At 39.1% G+C, this 17,998-nt stretch overlaps 1 protein-coding gene across 1 annotated transcript; it reads left to right on the plus strand.

The window, feature by feature from the left end:
* Positions 1 to 10,769: 10,769 nt before the first annotated feature.
* On the plus strand, positions 10,770 to 11,549 carry LOC100135792 (embryonic beta-type globin2). Its single transcript, NM_001124188.1, is given in 3 exon segments — positions 10,770 to 10,880; positions 10,997 to 11,219; positions 11,348 to 11,549. Coding segments are annotated over 3 exon segments (444 nt in total). The 5' UTR covers positions 10,770 to 10,788; the 3' UTR covers positions 11,477 to 11,549.
* Positions 11,550 to 17,998: the final 6,449 nt, after the last annotated feature.

Raw genomic sequence — 17,998 nt, forward strand, 5'->3', positions numbered from 1 at the left:
GAATCTGCACGGACCCGGGTCTCACCAATGAGTTCGTACCACACCAAGATTTCTTTGTCTTCAACCTTGGGTTGAGTATTTTTTTTTTTTTTTTTTACTTTTTAGACCTCGGCTGCAGCTTGGGTCACTTAGTCTGATATGTTAATTCTTCACTCACATGTCTTATACCCTCGGGTCAGAAGTGGGCGTAACTGCCTTTAGGGCAATTCTCTGGGCGTACTAAGTTAAGAGGCAAGGTCTAGATTTTACTCAAATCCAATTTTAGACAACTAACTTCACATTTCATCTTTACCAAAACATTTTCTTTGATTTAGACATTTTCCACAAAACCTACAATGTATAAACACCAAGAATATCCTAGGAAAACTTTTACAGTTACAATGTTTTCCTAATAACGTCATCTATTAACCTTTAATAACAAAACAAAAATGAAATACATTTTCATATTCCATCTATCGTCATGACCACCATTGTGGCTGATGGAAACCATTGTTCCAAAGTCCCTTTATTTCATGTTTAATGTTCTGAGGTTGGTTCTCCATAGTAACAGGACAAAGAGTTGTTGTCTGTGGCCTAAGATTTACCAGGGGCGTGAGGGGTCATAAAACCCCCACATCTTCAGACCCCTAGATCTCTCCTCCTCTGTTGGGGTTGAGAGATAATCTGTAGGGTTGTGGTCTCCTGTGACCTGACCTGATCAGGACAGTCATGACACTGTATTCTATACCATCTACTGCATCTTGCCATCTTGATGTAATGAATGTATCACTAGCCACTTTAAACAATGCCACTTTCATATGTTTACATACCAACATTACTCATCTCATATGTATATACTGTCCTCTATACCATCTACCGCATCTTGCCTATGCCGATTTATACCATCACTCATTCATATATTTTTTAATGTACATATTCGTATTCATTCCTTTACACTTGTGTGTATAAGTTAGTTGTTGTGAAATTGTTAGGTTAGATTACTCATTGGATATTACTGCATTGTCGGAACTAGAAGCACAAGCATTTCGCTACACTGGCATTAACATCTGCTAACTATGTGTATGTGACAAACACATTTGATTTGACCTTAGCCAAATACATTTAAACTCAGTTTTTCACAATTCCTGACATTTAATCCTAGTAAAAAAAATCCCTGTTTTAGGTCAGTTAGGATCCACACTTAATTTTAAGAATGTGAAATGTCAGAATAATAGTTGAGAGAATGATTTATTTCAGCTTTTATTTCTTTCATCACATTCCCAGTGGGTCAGAAGTTGACATACACTCAATTAGTATTTGGTAGCATTGCCTTTCAATTGTTTAACTTGGGAAAAATGTTTTGGGTAGCCTTCCACAAGCTTCCCACAATAAGTTGGGTGAATTTTGGCCCATTCCTCCTGACAGAGCTGGAGTAACTGAGTCAGGTTTGTAGGCCTCTTTGCTCACACACGCTTTTTCAGTTCTGCCCACAAATGTTCTACAGGATTGAGGTCAGGGCTTTGTGATGGACACTCCAATACCTTGACTTTGTTGTCCTTAAGCCATTTTGCCACAACTTTGGAGGTATGCTTGGGGTCATTGTCCATTTGGAAGACCCATTTGCGACCAAGCTTTAACTTCCTGACTGATGTCTTGAGATGTTTCTTCAATATATCCACATATTTTTCCTCCTCATGATGCAATCTATTTTGTGAAGGGCACCAGTCCCTCCTGCAGCAAAGCACCCCCACAACACGTGCTTCACGGTTAGGATGGTGTTTTTTTCGGCTTGCAAGCCTCCCCCTTTTTCCTCCAAACATATTGATGGTCATTATGGCCTATTTTTGTTTCATTAGACCAGAGGGCATTTCTCCAAAAAGTCTGATCTTTGTCCCCATGTGCAGTTGCAAACAGTAGCCTGGCTTTTTTATTATAGGACTATTTTTACTGTGAATATAGATACTTTTGTACCAGTTTCCTCCAGCATCTTCACAAAGTCCTTTGCTGTTGTTCTGGGGTTGATTTGCACTTTTCGCACCAAAGTGTGTTAATCTCCAGGAGACAGAACGCGTGGTCCCATGGCGCGGCTGTGTGGTCCCATGGCGTTATACTTGCGTACTATTGTTTGTACAGATAAACATGGTACCTTCAGGCATTTGGTAATTGCTCCCACAGATGAACCAGACTTGTGGAGGTCTACAATTTTTTTCTGAGGTCTTGGCTGATTTCTTTTGATTTTCCCATGATGTCAAGCAAAGAGGCACTGGGTTTGAAGGTATGCCTTGAAATACAGTGCCTTGCGAAAGTATTCGGCCCCCTTGAACTTTGCGACCTTTTGCCACATTTCAGGCTTCAAACATAAAGATATAAAACTGTATTTTTTTGTGAAGAATCAACAACAAGTGGGACACAATCATGATGTGGAACGACATTTATTGGATATTTCAAACTTTTTTAACAAATCAAAAACTGAAAAATTGGCCGTGCAAAATTATTCAGCCCCCTTAAGTTAATACTTTGTAGCGCCACCTTTTGCTGCGATTACAGCTGTAAGTCGCTTGGGGTATGTCTCTATCAGTTTTGCACATCGAGAGACAGAATTTTTTTCCCATTCCTCCTTGCAAAACAGCTCGAGCTCAGTGAGGTTGGATGGAGAGCATTTGTGAACAGCAGTTTTCAGTTCTTTCCACAGATTCTCGATTGGATTCAGGTCTGGACTTTGACTTGGCCATTCTAACACCTGGATATGTTTATTTTTGAACAATTCCATTGTAGATTTTGCTTTATGTTTTGGATCATTGTCTTGTTGGAAGACAAATCTCCGTCCGAGTCTCAGGTCTTTTGCAGACTCCATCAGGTTTTCTTCCAGAATGGTCCTGTATTTGGCTCCATCCATCTTCCCATCAATTTTAACCATCTTCCCTGTCCCTGCTGAAGAAAAGTAGGCCCAAACCATGATGCTGCCACCACCATGTTTGACAGTGGGGATGGTGTGTTCAGCTGTGTTGCTTTTACGCCAAACATAACGTTTTGCATTGTTGCCAAAAAGTTCAATTTTGGTTTCATCTGACCAGAGCACCTTCTTCCACATGTTTGGTGTGTCTCCCAGGTGGCTTGTGGCAAACTTTAAACAACACTTTTTATGGATATCTTTAAGAAATGGCTTTCTTCTTGCCACTCTTCCATAAAGGCCAGATTTGTGCAATATACGACTGATTGTTGTCCTATGGACAGAGTCTCCCACCTCAGCTGTAGATCTCTGTAGTTCATCCAGAGTGATCATGGGCCTCTTGGCTGCATCTCTGATCAGTCTTCTCCTTGTTTGAGCTGAAAGTTTAGAGGGACGGCCAGGTCTTGGTAGATTTGCAGTGGTCTGATACTCCTTCCATTTCAATATTATCGCTTGCACAGTGCTCCTTGGGATGTTTAATAAAGCTAGGGAAATATTTTTGTATCCAAATCCGGCTTTAAACTTCTTCACAACAGTATCTCGGACCTGCCTGGTGTGTTCCTTGTTCTTCATGATGCTCTCTGCGCTTTTAACGGACCTCTGAGACTATCACAGTGCAGGTGCATTTATACGGAGACTTGATTACACACAGGTGGATTGTATTTATCATCATTAGTCATTTAGGTCAACATTGGATCATTCAGAGATCCTCACTGAACTTCTGGAGAGAGTTTGCTGCACTGAAAGTAAAGGGGCTGAATAATTTTGCACGCCCAATTTTTCAGTTTTTGATATGTTAAAAAAGTTTGAAATATCCAATAAATGTCGTTCCACTTCATGATTGTGTCCCACTTGTTGTTGATTCTTCACAAAAAAATACAGTTTTATATCTTCATGTTGGAAGCCTGAAATGTGGCAAAAGGTCGCAAAGTTCAAGGGGGCGGAATACTTTCGCAAAGCACTGTACATCCACATGTACACCTCCAATTGACTCAAATGATGTCAATTGGCCTATCAGAAGCTTATAAAGCCATCACAACTTTTTCTGGAATTTTCCAAGCTGTTTAAAGGCACAGTCAACCTAGTGTATGTAAACTTCTGACCCACTGGAATTGTGATACAGTGTTTTATAAGTGAAATAATCTGTCTGTAAACAATTCTTGGAAAAATTTCTTGGGTCATGCACAAAGTAGATGTCCTAACTGACTTGCCAAAACTATAGTTTGTTAAAAAGAAATTAGTGGAGTGGTTGAAAAACTAGTTTTAATGACTCCAACCTAAGTGTATGTAACCTTCTGACTTCAACTGTATGGTTAACCTATTCCAATAATTTTGCAATTCCAATGTTTTCATGGTCTATTTACCCAAACTTGGTGGGAATGAAGCTGACATCAGAGGTCTCTCTTGGACCTGTTGTCAGTAGGGCTGTACAATTCATTGATTTATCTAAATTGCAATTATGACATTATGGCAATTATAAAGGCAGTTACGTAATGTTCAAATGTAATAAGGGTCCCTCGTGAAAACTCTGATCAACACTGCAACAACAACTTCTACTGTACCTTTTATTAGTTCTTATGCCAAACAACGCCAACCATAGAATCAGAATACTGATGTTATTTTCTATTATTCCAACAGATCACCCAAGCGTTTTGATCTAAATAGTAAAATCGTAATAGCAATTTCTTTTAAAATCAGAATTATTTGCCCATATCTTGCAACCCTAGTATGATATGACGCCCAAATCCAGACCTTTCCTTTATCACTGTATCACAGGATGATGACGACTTTTCCCGGGACAAAGACATACTTACAACAGGTGTATCTCACTGGTCACCCCCAAAGCCAATTCCTCCTTTGGCCGCCTCTCCTTCCAGTTCTCTGCTGCAAATGACTGGAACGAACTACAAAAATCACTGAAACTGGAGACACTTATCTCCCTCACTAGCTTTAAGCATCAGCTGTCAGAGCAGCTCACAGATCACTGCACCTGTACATAGCTGTACATTCTACTTTGCACATTCATCTACTGCACATCTACCATTCCAGTGTTTAATTGCTATATTGTATTTACTTTGCCACCATGGCCTATTTATTGCCTTACCTCCCTTATCTCACCTCATTTGCACACATATAGACTTGTTTTTCTACTGTATTATTGACTGTATGTTTTGTTTACTCCATGTGTAACTCTTTGTTGTTGTATGTGTCAAACTGCTTTGCTTTATCTTGGCCAGGTCGCAATTGTAAATGAGAACTTGTTCTCAACTGGACTACCTGGTTAAATAAAGGTGAAATAAATAAATACTTCATCCATCTGGACATCAGACCCCGGTCCCGCGGGAAGATGATCGTTCTTGCAATAGCAGAGTGTTCCAAAGACATCAGCTCCATGATGGTCACCCTGGCACCACAAGCCTACCAACTGAGAATAGACCCCTGCAACTTCAAGGTGGCTCCCCTATTTCTTTTGATGTACTATTCCAACAGATATTAGATAGTCAATTAACATGTTTGACACCCATGATTACTTTGTGTATGTTCATTTCTACAGTAATTATTATTCAACATGTCCTCATCTGGGATTTGAACTCTCAAACTCTTGGTTCACAGCATTCCGATTTTCCTGCTACTCCACCATAAATTCACCTGTATTCCTACACTTTGGACTTAAAAGTACATCTCAGCTTTGTATAGTAGTGATTCAGGAGTATCATTAAAACAGAATAAAATGCCCCACCAACATTAGACAACTATACGGAAAATCCTCAAATTGATTAAATAAGTTAATTAAAGCATTGATGAGAGAATAGTCAGATTAACTGATAACTAAAATAGCAGTCAGATGGCACTCTGTTGCTCAGTGGAGAGATCTATTATAGGTCATGAATGGTTAGGCGACTTCTGAGAATGCTTCAAACTTATTGATGCAGTAGAAAGTTCAGGTAACCCAAATCCAGAGGTTGTGAGTTCACATTCTGGTACGGGTCATATTGAAAACTTCAGGACTAATTGATCATGTCAAATGTAATCATATTGTTATTGATTCAACATTTGCACACTATTTTAGCTGACCAGCATACCACTTACCTTAAAACCAACATACATACAATTTCAGTACTTCCCTTACAAAAAAAGTGAAGATAACTGTTTTCACATGTTGAGCCAAAATGTTAATATGCAGCCCATAGCTCCTCCTCCTTATAGCTCAATCACAGGCCTACATCATGCCGTTTGTTATTTGTTCCTTTGTGTTTTGTTTATTTTTCGCACAGCTTCTTTGTCACTGTATTTTCGTGACTTTGGCGGCTCGCATGGGTGATGAGTTCAATCCTGTCTCGCCCGCAGCCATGGACAAGTACCTCTCGGTCTTTGCAGCCCTCCTGGCAGAGAAATACAGATAAGGAGATTAATATAAACCAAATGTTGCTGTTTCATTAACTTAGTATACATATTTTATTCGTGTGGTTTTATTTTGTAATAAAACAACAGATGGATATAATTTGTTGAAGGCTAAATTAAGTATAATGTGTTGTAAAAAAATGTATTTTAATTATTACATTATTGACATCATTGTGGCGCAACTCAATGCCCCAGGTACAACTTGAAGTGAAAATCTCAATCTCAATATTTTTTTGTTGTTGTCCTGTGCTGTTGTAAATCAAACAAATACATGCGTGAACACCAAAAGTTTTTTCAACGTCAACTTACTTGAAAATAAATAGTGAATCGTGCAAGGGTGCCAATATATTATAGCGCAACTAGGCCTACGTGAGGCACATCGGGCCTATGTGAGGCCCATCACGTATGTAAACATATATCATCTGAAGCTATAAATAACAATGTTATCATTTGTGTCTCCTTTTGGAAAATGTTTTATTCATCACTGATTTAAATTTAGATTATTGCCACATTAATTAAATTAATGTTCTATCAGTTTAAAAAATTAACACGTAGGCATGTTTATCATGGCAAGAAAGAAGTTCGAGAGTTCTCCTTTTTGAGCTTCATTTGGAGTCAATAATGGGTGGAGGTCTTACTGTTGGAGATAACACAGATGCGTGTTTTTTTGTTGCAGATACAGGCATCTACAAAGAATACGCAAACGGAGCGACAGAGCGTATAGCGCAGTGTCGCAATGCCGTTTTTCGTTACAAAATGTTCTGCTCCTTGTAGTGCGGTCCTAAATTCGACTTTTCCCGTGTCACATGAAAATTGTAACGCACAGTATCTTACCTTCCGTAGCGGTGGGGACAGTGCTGTGCAGACAATGAAGCTTGCTTTGTTCCTTGATCTGATCTACACGCTATGCATCAAAGTAGCCTATTTTGCATTGATAAGCAAATATAATCTCAGCGAATGTTCAAACAATAAACCAAACAACATTGTAGCCTTATTAGAATCCCTTCCAAAATGTATTTTGTTTAGAAGTAGTAATTAGTGATTCCAGGTTACTGGTAAAAACAGTTGCGAAATACAGTGCCTTGCAGAGGTATTCAGACCCCTTGGATTTTTTTCACATTTTATTGTGTTACAAAGTGGGGTTAAACTTGATTTCATTTATATATTTTTTGTCAACAATCTACACAAAATAATGTCGAAGTGGAATAAAAAAAACGACATAAAAAATTATTAAAATGACATAACGAAAATGTAGTCATAGAATAAGTATTCAGCTCCCTGAGTCAATACATGTTAAAAACACTTTTGGCATCGATTACAGCAGTGAGTTATCTTGGGTAAGTCTATAAGAGCTTTCCATACCTGGATTGTGCAATATTTACCCATTATTCTTTTCAAAATTATTCAAGCTCTGTCAATATGTTGAGGATCATGACTAGACAGCGATTTTCAAGTCTTGCCATAGATTTTCAAGCAGATTTAAATCAAATCCATATATTTTCAAGCAGATTTAAATCAAAACTGTAACTTGGCCACTCGGGAAAATTCACTGTCTTAGTTAACAACTCCAATTTGGCCTTGTGTTTTAGGTTATTGTCCTGCTGAAAGGTAAATTCCTTTCCCAGTCTCTGGTGGAAAGCAGACTGAAACAGGTTTTCCTCTGGGCTTTTGCCTGTGCAAATCCCATATATTTTTATACTGATAAATTCCCCAGTATTTGCCGATGTCAAGCATACCATACATACCATGATGCAGCCACCACCATGTTTGAAAATAAGGAGGCAGTAAATCAGTGATGTGTTTTGTTGGATTTGCCCCAAACATAAGGCTTTGCATTAAGGCCAAAACGTGTATTCCTTTGCTTTGCTTATTACTTTACTGTCTTGTTGCATACAAGATGCACGTTGTGGAATATTTGTATTCTGTAAATGTGTATTCTTCTTTTCACTCTGTCATTTAGGTCATTATTGTGGAGTCACTACAATGTTGTTGTTCCATCCCTAGTGTTCTACCATCACAGACATTGAACTCTGTAGCTGTTTTAAAATCACCAATGACCTCATGGTAACATCCCTGAGAAGTTATATTCCTGTCCTGCAGCTCAGTTCAGAAGGTCAACTGTATCTTTGATGTGACTGGGTGGTTTAATATATAATCAACAGCATAATTATTAACTTGACCATGCTAAATGAGATATTCAATGTCTGATTTGTTATTGTTACCCATCACTGCCCTTATTTTTTAAAATAAAAAATGTAACTAGACAAGTCAATTAGGAACTAATTCTTATTTGCAGTGACGGACTGCCGGGGAACAGTGGGTTAACTGCCTTGTTCAGGGGCAGAACGACAGATTTTTACCTTGTCAGCTCGGGGATTCGATCCATCAACCTGCCATCCCACTAGGCTACCTGAAGCTGGTCTCTGAATCCCTGGTCTTTGTAGTTGAATCTGCGCTTGAAATTCAATACTTGACTGGGGGACCTTACAAATGTTATGTATGGGTGACAGAGGAAGGGTTAGTCATTCAAAAATCATGTCAACCCCTATATTTCACACTGAGTGAGTCCATGCAATTTATTATGTGATTTGTTAAGCCAAATACTCCTGAACTAATTTAGGCTTGCCTAAACAAAGGAGCTGAATACTTACGCAACGACTTTGTAACACAATAAAATGTGAAGAAATGTAAGTGGTCTGAATACTTTTGCAATTTACTGCTTTCTCTCCAAGACCAAAACTTGATGACATTCTATTTTTAGCGAATATGGGAGGAGCAATACATTGACGCAGCATAACAAACGGGGATAGGTTTTTGTAGGTTACACCCGTAAGTATAACAATATTTGCCAGGGCATATTATTTAATTATACATCTGATTATTTCACATGGTATGTGGGAAGCTAATCAACTTCACAAAATAAATTCAACTTCCAAATTGCTGTCTTGGTTTAGCTTGGCATTAAACAAGCAGCCTATTTTGCATTGATCACCAAATATAATCTCAGGGACTGTTCTAACAATAAACCAAGCGAGGATGATGTTGTAGGTTACACTGGCAAATATAAGAATATTTGCCAGGGCATATTATTTAATAATAAATCTGATTATTTAATGTGAAAATGTCAGAAGCTTAAAGGCTAGCTTGCAGTGTTTAGCCAACTAGCTAGCAAGACAATACTCTTTTTTTGCTTTCTCAACAAATGAGAAGGCAACAACAAAACCCAAGAATCCACCCAAAAAGGTATTTTGTTTAGAAGTAATAACTAGTGATTATAGGCTATAGTGAAATAGTAGTGTTTTCTTCCCAGGCATAATGCAATACATATTAAATGTGTTGTTTTTTTTAAGTACAAGGTGTTTGTTAGGTGTTAAGCCTGTGTTATAATATGCTTAAAATGATTCAAAGACAAAAACAACAAGAAAATATTTTGATTGTCTTTGGGAAATAAAGATTTTTTTAAAGGTATTGGTAACATTTCATTCAGTACAGAAATGTGAAGGTTGCTTTATTAATCCTGTCCCATACCCGGGGTAAATTATGCCAATAAACCACTTTTTTTAAACAAGCTATGTTTTAAAAACTGTAATGTTTACATGAATGCTGATTATTTCTAGGGATACACAACATGCTGAAAAATACGTAGATATCTTTGTTAGAAATTAAACTATATTTCCCTTGATGGAGTGACGCTGATTATGAAAAATGGCTCAATTTACCCCACTCCACCCTATACGAGCTTAATGTGGAGTCACTAATGGGTGGAGGGTCTTGCTGTAGGAGATTACACAGATGTGTGTTTGTTGCAGATAACACGTCAGAAGATGGGAAAACTTGGTCCCGATTTTTGGATTGTAACAAACATTTTATTTGTAACGCTTTTCATTCCATTAAAATGTGTACATTTTAGTCATTTAGCAGACGCTTTTATCCAGAGCGACTTAATTATAGCCCATACCCTTGTTATTTCAACTATGAAACAAGTTGCAAATCAGGAAGCAGGGTTGCAATGAAACCAATGCCATGCCATTCTTTTTTTGCAATCATGAGAGACATCGTGACTTATTAATGATTATCAATGCGAACTCATTCAAATGCAATGACAATTATTAAAAATCTCCAAATTATGGCGAAATGGACTAATGGAGAGTAGGCCTGTATTACTAAATAGGCTACTGCATATGTAAACCTCCAATATTTTGCAGGTTACCCTCATGATCTATTTTTTTGTTCCAGAAATGTTTTTTATTTGCAGTTTCACGGAAAACCGCTTGATAGTAGGCCTATAGTCATAAAGGAGGGCCCAATGTTCAACAATGTCTTATCTCCAACCAATCACATTCACGTTTTCGTCTTGGGGGCGGTGTGCAAAAATACCATGAAAATAAAGATTTTTTCCGAATTTGTTCATAATTCTGATTCTCACCAGAACCTAAGCTAAATCATCACGAGCAAACATGGTTGTGTGGACAGATGAAGAGCGCGCAGCCATCTCCGACATCTTCTCCAAGCTAGACTATGACGACGTTGGACCAAAGTGCCTGTCAAGGTAAGACAATAAACTTAACTTGACTTTAATTTGGAGTGTTAGTCCCCCAAATCTCCATCTTCTTCGTCATGTTATGTTGTTGTTCCGCCTCACACTGTTCTCTCCGCTCCCCTCAGGTGTCTAATCGTTTACCCCTGGACCCAGAGGTACTTCGGGGCCTTCGGCAACCTGTACAACGCAGAGGCCATCATGAACAACCCTCTGATCGCTAAGCACGGCATCACGGTGCTGCGCGGTCTGGAAAGAGCTCTGAAGAACATGGACGACATAAAGAACACATACGCGGAGCTGAGCATTCTGCACTCCGAGAAACTGCGCGTGGATCCAGACAACTTCAAGGTAAGATACAAAAGTTTTTTTTTGCGCGTGCAAAGTAAAGCATATTATGTTATTACACCACTCGATCAAGCTACCCCCAAATACATTCTAAACATCTCTCTTCTGCTTTGGTTTGATCTATTTTACAGCTGTTGTCTGACTGTCTGACCATCGTCATCGCTGCGAAGATGGGCACCGCCTTCACCCCCGAGTATCAGGCATCCTTCCAGAAGTTCTTGTCAGTGGTGGTGTCCGCTCTGGGCAGGCAGTACCACTAGAGTCAGTCCTCTATACCTGACAGAGGAGACATGTGTTTCACCCCTCAATGAAAAATAAAAGAAGCATAGAAGCATCTGTTTGTTGATTTTTTAAAATGTTTATTTTACTCTTGCGTAATTGTATGCATATGGGGCTAGACAAATTGCACTTTAAGCATGGATAATAGAATAAGACAACTTTAAAAGTTAATGTTTTCAATCTTTATTATATTTCTAGATGTTAGATCTACACATTATAAATAATACATTTGTCAAGATGAACAATTTCGCGAATGCATGCACATTGCCTACAAGTTTACAGATTTGGCCCGGCTGAATTGTATAATGTTGCTGGCTGTAAAACGTGACACAATGTGTTTTAACACATAAAAGGTACAAAAACAACTATGAAGTGACCAATGTATTTTCTTTTAACTAATAATAACATGGACCATAAAACGAACATCAACGCATCATGGATGGAATGCTTCTATTAGGATGCAGGACGCTATTTTGTTTGTGTGATTGGTATGGTGTTCCGGGGTCCTTGTTGGTTCCCAGTTTTATGGGAGAGGGGGTGACGACCCTCCCACTCTGTCTGGAATTCTTTCTCTTTGCTCTTGTTTTCCTTAATAGGATATCGGTGGGCGGCGCCGGGAGGGTCGTCAGCGAAATGGGAAATGGGACACACCTGGGCTCGGGTGTGTCCCGGGATAAATACACCTCTTCCCCATTCATTGAGGAGACTCTCCACCCACACTGTTAGATTTTGGTTGTGGCCATTTTGTTTGTTTGCTTTCGGCACCCCTCATTATCAAACGTATGCACGCAACCACTCACTTACACTACTGACTACATGACAATGTACTTAATTTGTTAGTGGATTACATCACAAAAATTACAGTATGATCATTGGATAGATACACATTCACTGTGGATGGGAGCAGTGCTGTCTTGTTGTCCCAATTCATCCATTGTTTGGAATTGTTTGCTCCACAAGATCTAAAACTGAAAGGCTTTGCAAAGACAAGTTGAACAGGGCAGGACAAACTGAACCCAGCTCTATTAGGCAGGGGTGTCAAACTCATTCCACAGAAGGCCGAGTGTCTGCGGGTTTTTGGTTTTTCATTTCAATTAACATCTAGACAACTTAACCAGGTGAAGGGAGTTCCTTAGTAATTTGTGAACTTAATTTATCAATCACGGGTGGAACAAAAACCTGCAGACACTCGGACCTCCCATGGTAGGAGTTTGACACGTGGATTAAAGTAATTAACCACTCAAGCTAGTCTAATCAGGTGTGTAGATGTTGCCCAGAACAAAACCCTGCGCCCACGTGAAACTCCATAGACGGTCGCCTAGCTCGCTAGCTAGTTGAAACTAAGTAGGCCTATAGCTAAGATTTTCATTGAAAACATTGACAGATCAGTGAAAAATGCATAGTGGGTTAAGAAATTTCGTAAAAAGCTATAAATCAATCTCCATTACATACTAGCGATTACAACCACATTGTTTCATTGCATACTTCACTTACCGGGAAAGAAGATGATCGCATGGGAGGATCGGGGACGTTCCAAGTTGCCTTGGTTGAAGTCATAATGCGCGTTTGTCTTGTAGGTCAACATACACAGATTCTGCACAGAATAAGAATATACATTCAAACTGCCTGGAAATGCGTTTCTTAGATGTATTTAATATTATTCTATAAACCGAACGCAGAAAGTACCGCCCCTGCAGCCGATTGTGCTGCTGGCGAACTGGAACGCGCTCTGCACTAGATTGGCTTGAAGTTGCCAATGTACAGTACTGATCTTGGGTCAGTTTTCCATTATTTTCTCGTACGACTTGGGGAGAGAAAGCAACATAACCTGCAAGGGTTTCGATCGGCCAAAATATGTTTTCTGACTGCAATGAGCGCAACAACACACACAAATATTAAGTGAAATCAAGCATAGAAAACAGCATTTGCCAATGATAATGTATTTAAATGTTCCCTGGCAAAGAACCCAATGAGTGTTATTACTAGGAGTGTTCTCTGAACGGTTTCAAAATGCCTACATGTTGAATATCCTATTGTCTGCAGCAAATTAATGTATCAAAAAGCATTGGTTAAATGAGGACATTCATACTACGGAAGTGTGGCGTGGTGGATTGAAAGAAATGTATTTAATGGAAAAATCACCGATAAAATAAATCTGAAGACAGATGTATGTATGTTGGCTAAACATTGGAACCGCTCCTTGAAAAATATTATTGTGTAGACATGACTTATTAGTCGTAAAGCAACCAAACATTTGTTAATGTTATTTTATTTTTTGCATTTATTTCATTAATTGTATTTACTTTAGTTTCTTAATTCTATAGTTATATTGTTTGTTGTAATAGCCTGTATCTCAGACGACCATAACCGTAATAATAATCACCCTACTTACTTCACAAACAATAATTCTACTAGTTGACTGCACCGACACATAGTAGGCTACTGACACTCACTCCGCGGTGGTCGTGAATGGGCATGAGGGCTGGACACGCCGCCACCCAGACCCTACTGTTGTCTATTACACATACTAATGCTTCGTTCAGGTGCTATCGGAGTTTTCGGAAATTCCTAGTTCCGACTGGGAAGTTTCACTTGAATGACCCTCTAAATAGGAATTACAAGTGGGAAATTAGAAAAGGATGTTGCCAATTTTATTGGTTTAAGAATTGTTCCGACTTCAAAAGCACTTGAATACAATCATGTCGGAGTCTCAACTGCCCATTTTCTTATTTCTCACCAGAATGTGAAGCCAGCATAAGACATCATTCAAATCCTAGTCGGTACTAGGAAAATTACATTTCTGACTTGCTAACTGATTGAACGCGTTAAAGTAGACTAAGTATATAACATGATTGACATGACCGTAATAATCATCACGGAAAGGCCTTGGAAGTGCCATAAGTGTAAGCCAACATAATTCATTATTTTACAATAACCTGTTTAACGTAATTACATTCGTTATGAAGAAAATGGTGTACTGTTGCCTACACGAAAAAATAGCCTTTCTGATTACAAGTGCACCAGTATCCCAAAGTATTAAGCATGGAAAACAGCATTGACAATAAAACAATTTTTCCCACGAATTAAGTCGCACGTAAATGTGTTTCTTTTCTCACAAATTCTGTTCAGCAAGTTTAAAACACTATATATAAGCATACAACTACACATTTTAAAACAGGGTTAAATAAAGACACCATTTCTGTATATTCACAACGTTGAATTAGCCATAAAGAAGAACAAAAATGAAATATAGGATATTGTGTCTTTGGTTGTTGCAAAGGCTTGTGTGTAGCCTACTGGTTAAATTGGTGTCTTTTCGCACGAATTATGGAGCACATAAATTCGTGTCTTTTCTCACGAATTAAGCCGCACAAAACTTGCTGAAATGCATTATGTACATACTGCGCGAATTGAATGTGAGATTGTATTGGCAACACATAATCCAAAACACAACCAAAAACAAACTGCAAATGTATCCAACACCTTTGTTGTCACATTGTACCGTAGTTGATGGGCTGTAATTTCAGATCAATTTGACGCCATCGTTTGAGATTTTCTTAGGCCTAATTAAAAGCGTGAGACATAAACTTTTAGTTACAATCAAAACATCGGGACCATGTTTTCCCACCCTCTGACGTGGTATCTGCTACAAACACGCTTCTGTGTAATCTCCTACAAGACCCTCCACCCATTACTGACTCCAAATTAAGCTCCTTTATATCTGGAAGCTTCGTCATTCGTGCGGTGATAAACATGCCTGCGTGTTCATTTAAAAAAAATGATAAGACATTAATTCATTGAAAGTGGCAAGAATCAACATTTAAATCAGCGGTGAATAAAACATGAAATAAAACACGGTGACACGAAAGGATATTAGGGTTATTTATACTTTTGTAGACAGTATTACATGCCTGTCCAAAACAGTAATAATAATAATTTAGATCTTTCACAACGAGGTAAACATTTTTTATCCTGAACCAAATTATTCAGAAATTATTCAGAATTTGGTTGGAGGCAGGGGATTCTTGTTTACTGTGTCATTTTGCTCACGTGGGTAATTCTTGAACGGTGGTGGTCATGCTGTCCCTGGACATTGGCACCAATGTAAAACACTTAAAAAATAGTGTCGAGAATGGGTTCACAGGATGACAGAAAGGACACAAGATCAGTTAGATAACAAAGCAAACGTTCTATCATGTAGGAACTACACTATATATACAAAAGTATGTGGACTCCCATTCAAATATGTCGATTTGTCTATTTCAACCACACCCGTTGTAGTCAATGAGCATTCTCATAGGAGTGCGTTTGAGATTGTGTTATCTGTGGATCTGTTAGGCGGTAATGTGAATTGGAGTGGGCCTAGGGTTTCCGGGATGATGGTGTGGATGTGAGCCATGACCAGCCTTTTAAAGCACTTCATGGCTACCGATGTGAGTGCTACGGGGCAGTGGTCATTTAGGCAGGTTACCTTCGCTTTCTTGGGCACAGGGATTATGGTGGTCTGCTTGAAACATTTAGGTATTACAGACCCAGGCAGGGAAAGTTTGAAAATGTCAATGAAGACACTTGCCAGTGGGTCCGCGCATGTTCTTGGTACACGTTAATCGGTCTGTGTAATGATCGTGCTGTTCAATCAGCTTCTTGATATGCCACACCTGTCAGGTTGATGGATATCTTGGCAAAGGAGAAATGCTCACAGAGATATAAACACATTTGTGCACAGAATGTGAGAGAAATAAGCTTCATGCGGTATGGAACATTTCTGGAGATCTTTTATTTCAACTCGTGAAACAAGGAACAAAAACGTTAACATGTAGCGTATGTTCAGTGTAATTAGCCTGCCTGCCTGCCTGCCTAATATGGTTAGCCTGCCTAATATAACTCGCCTGCCTAATTAGCCTGACTGCCTGACTAATTGACTAAACTTAACTTCAAATGGCCTAATGTATAAAAGTGGTTTTCTAAACATCTCAAAATTGGCTGCGTAGTAAAAATTCAAGAAAACAAAAATGTGCTGTGTGGTTAGGGTTAAAGTTAGGGTTAAAATCTGATTTTAAGAAACTTGCAGAAATAGGCGGGGTTTAGCCATAATTATGACTTTGTGGCTGTGGTAACTAGTGACGACTAGGACATAATTCTAGGCCTCAGGAACTAACACAACCTTGAACTTGCTAAAACGCTGAATGCCACTCTGTTCCACATAACATGACAAAGTAGCAGAAACTTAACTGTTGTCATTGTTCATCTGCCAGTTCTATCAGTTTCATATCTACCAACGTCTGTAACAATGTTTACATAAATCAGAATGACTATATAGTCTTGAGGCCCAGAAGCATTTTTGTAATTTTATTTCACCTTTATTTAACCAGGTAAGCTAGTTGAGAACAAGTTCTCATTTACAACTGCGACCTGGCCAAGATAAAGCAAAGCAGTGGAACACTAACAACAGAGTTCCACATGGAATAAACAAACATAGTCAATAATACAATAGAGATAGTCTATATACAGTGTGTGCAAATGAGGTAGGATAAGGGGGTGAGGTAATAAATAGGCCACAGTGGTGAAATTATTACAGTATGGCAAATTAAACACTGGGGTGATAGATGTGCAAAAGATGAGTATGAAAGTAGCGATACTGGGGTGCAAAGGAGCAAAATAAGTAACAATATGGTGATGAGGTAGTTGGATGGGCTATTTATAGATGGGCTATGTACTGGTGCAGTGATCTGTGAGCTGCTCTGACAGCTGGTGCTTAAAGCTAGTGAGGGAGATATGAGTCTCCAGCTTCAGTGATTTTTGCAGTTCGTTCCAGTCATTGGCAGCAGAAAACTGGAAGGAAAGGAGGAATTGGCTTTGGGGGTGACCAGTGAAATATACCTGCTGGAGCACGTGCTGCTGGTGGGTGCTGCTATAGTGACCAGTGAGCTGAGATAAGGTGGACCTTTACCTATCAATGAGTTATAGATGACCTGGAGCCAGTGGGTTTGGCGACGGATATGAAGCGAGGGCCAGTCAACGAGAGCATACAGGTCACAGTGGTGGGTAGTATATGGGGCTTTGGTGACAAAACGGATGGCACTGTGAGACTGCATCCAATTTGCTGAGTAGAGTGTTGGAGGCTATTTTGTAAATTACATCGCCAAAGTCAAGGATCGGTAGGATAGTCAGTTTTACAAGGCTATGTTTGCCAGCATGAGTGAAGGAGGCTTTGTTGCGAAATATGAAGCCGATTCTAGATTTAATTTTGAACTGGAGATGCTTAATGTTAGTCTGGAAGGAGAGTTTATAGTCTAACCAGACACATAGGTATTTGTAGTTGTCCACATATTCTAAGTCAGAACTGTCCAGAGTAGTGATGCTGGACGGGTGGGTAGGGTGGGCAGCGATCGGTTGAAGAGCATGCATTTAGTTTTGCTTGCATTTAAGAGCAGTTGGAGGCCACGGAAGGAGAGTTGTATGGCATTGAAGCTCATCTGGAGGTTAGTTAACACAGTGTCCAA

This window comes from Oncorhynchus mykiss, chromosome 23, assembly GCF_013265735.2.
Source record: "Oncorhynchus mykiss isolate Arlee chromosome 23, USDA_OmykA_1.1, whole genome shotgun sequence".
Taxonomy (NCBI): Eukaryota; Metazoa; Chordata; class Actinopteri; order Salmoniformes; family Salmonidae; genus Oncorhynchus; species Oncorhynchus mykiss.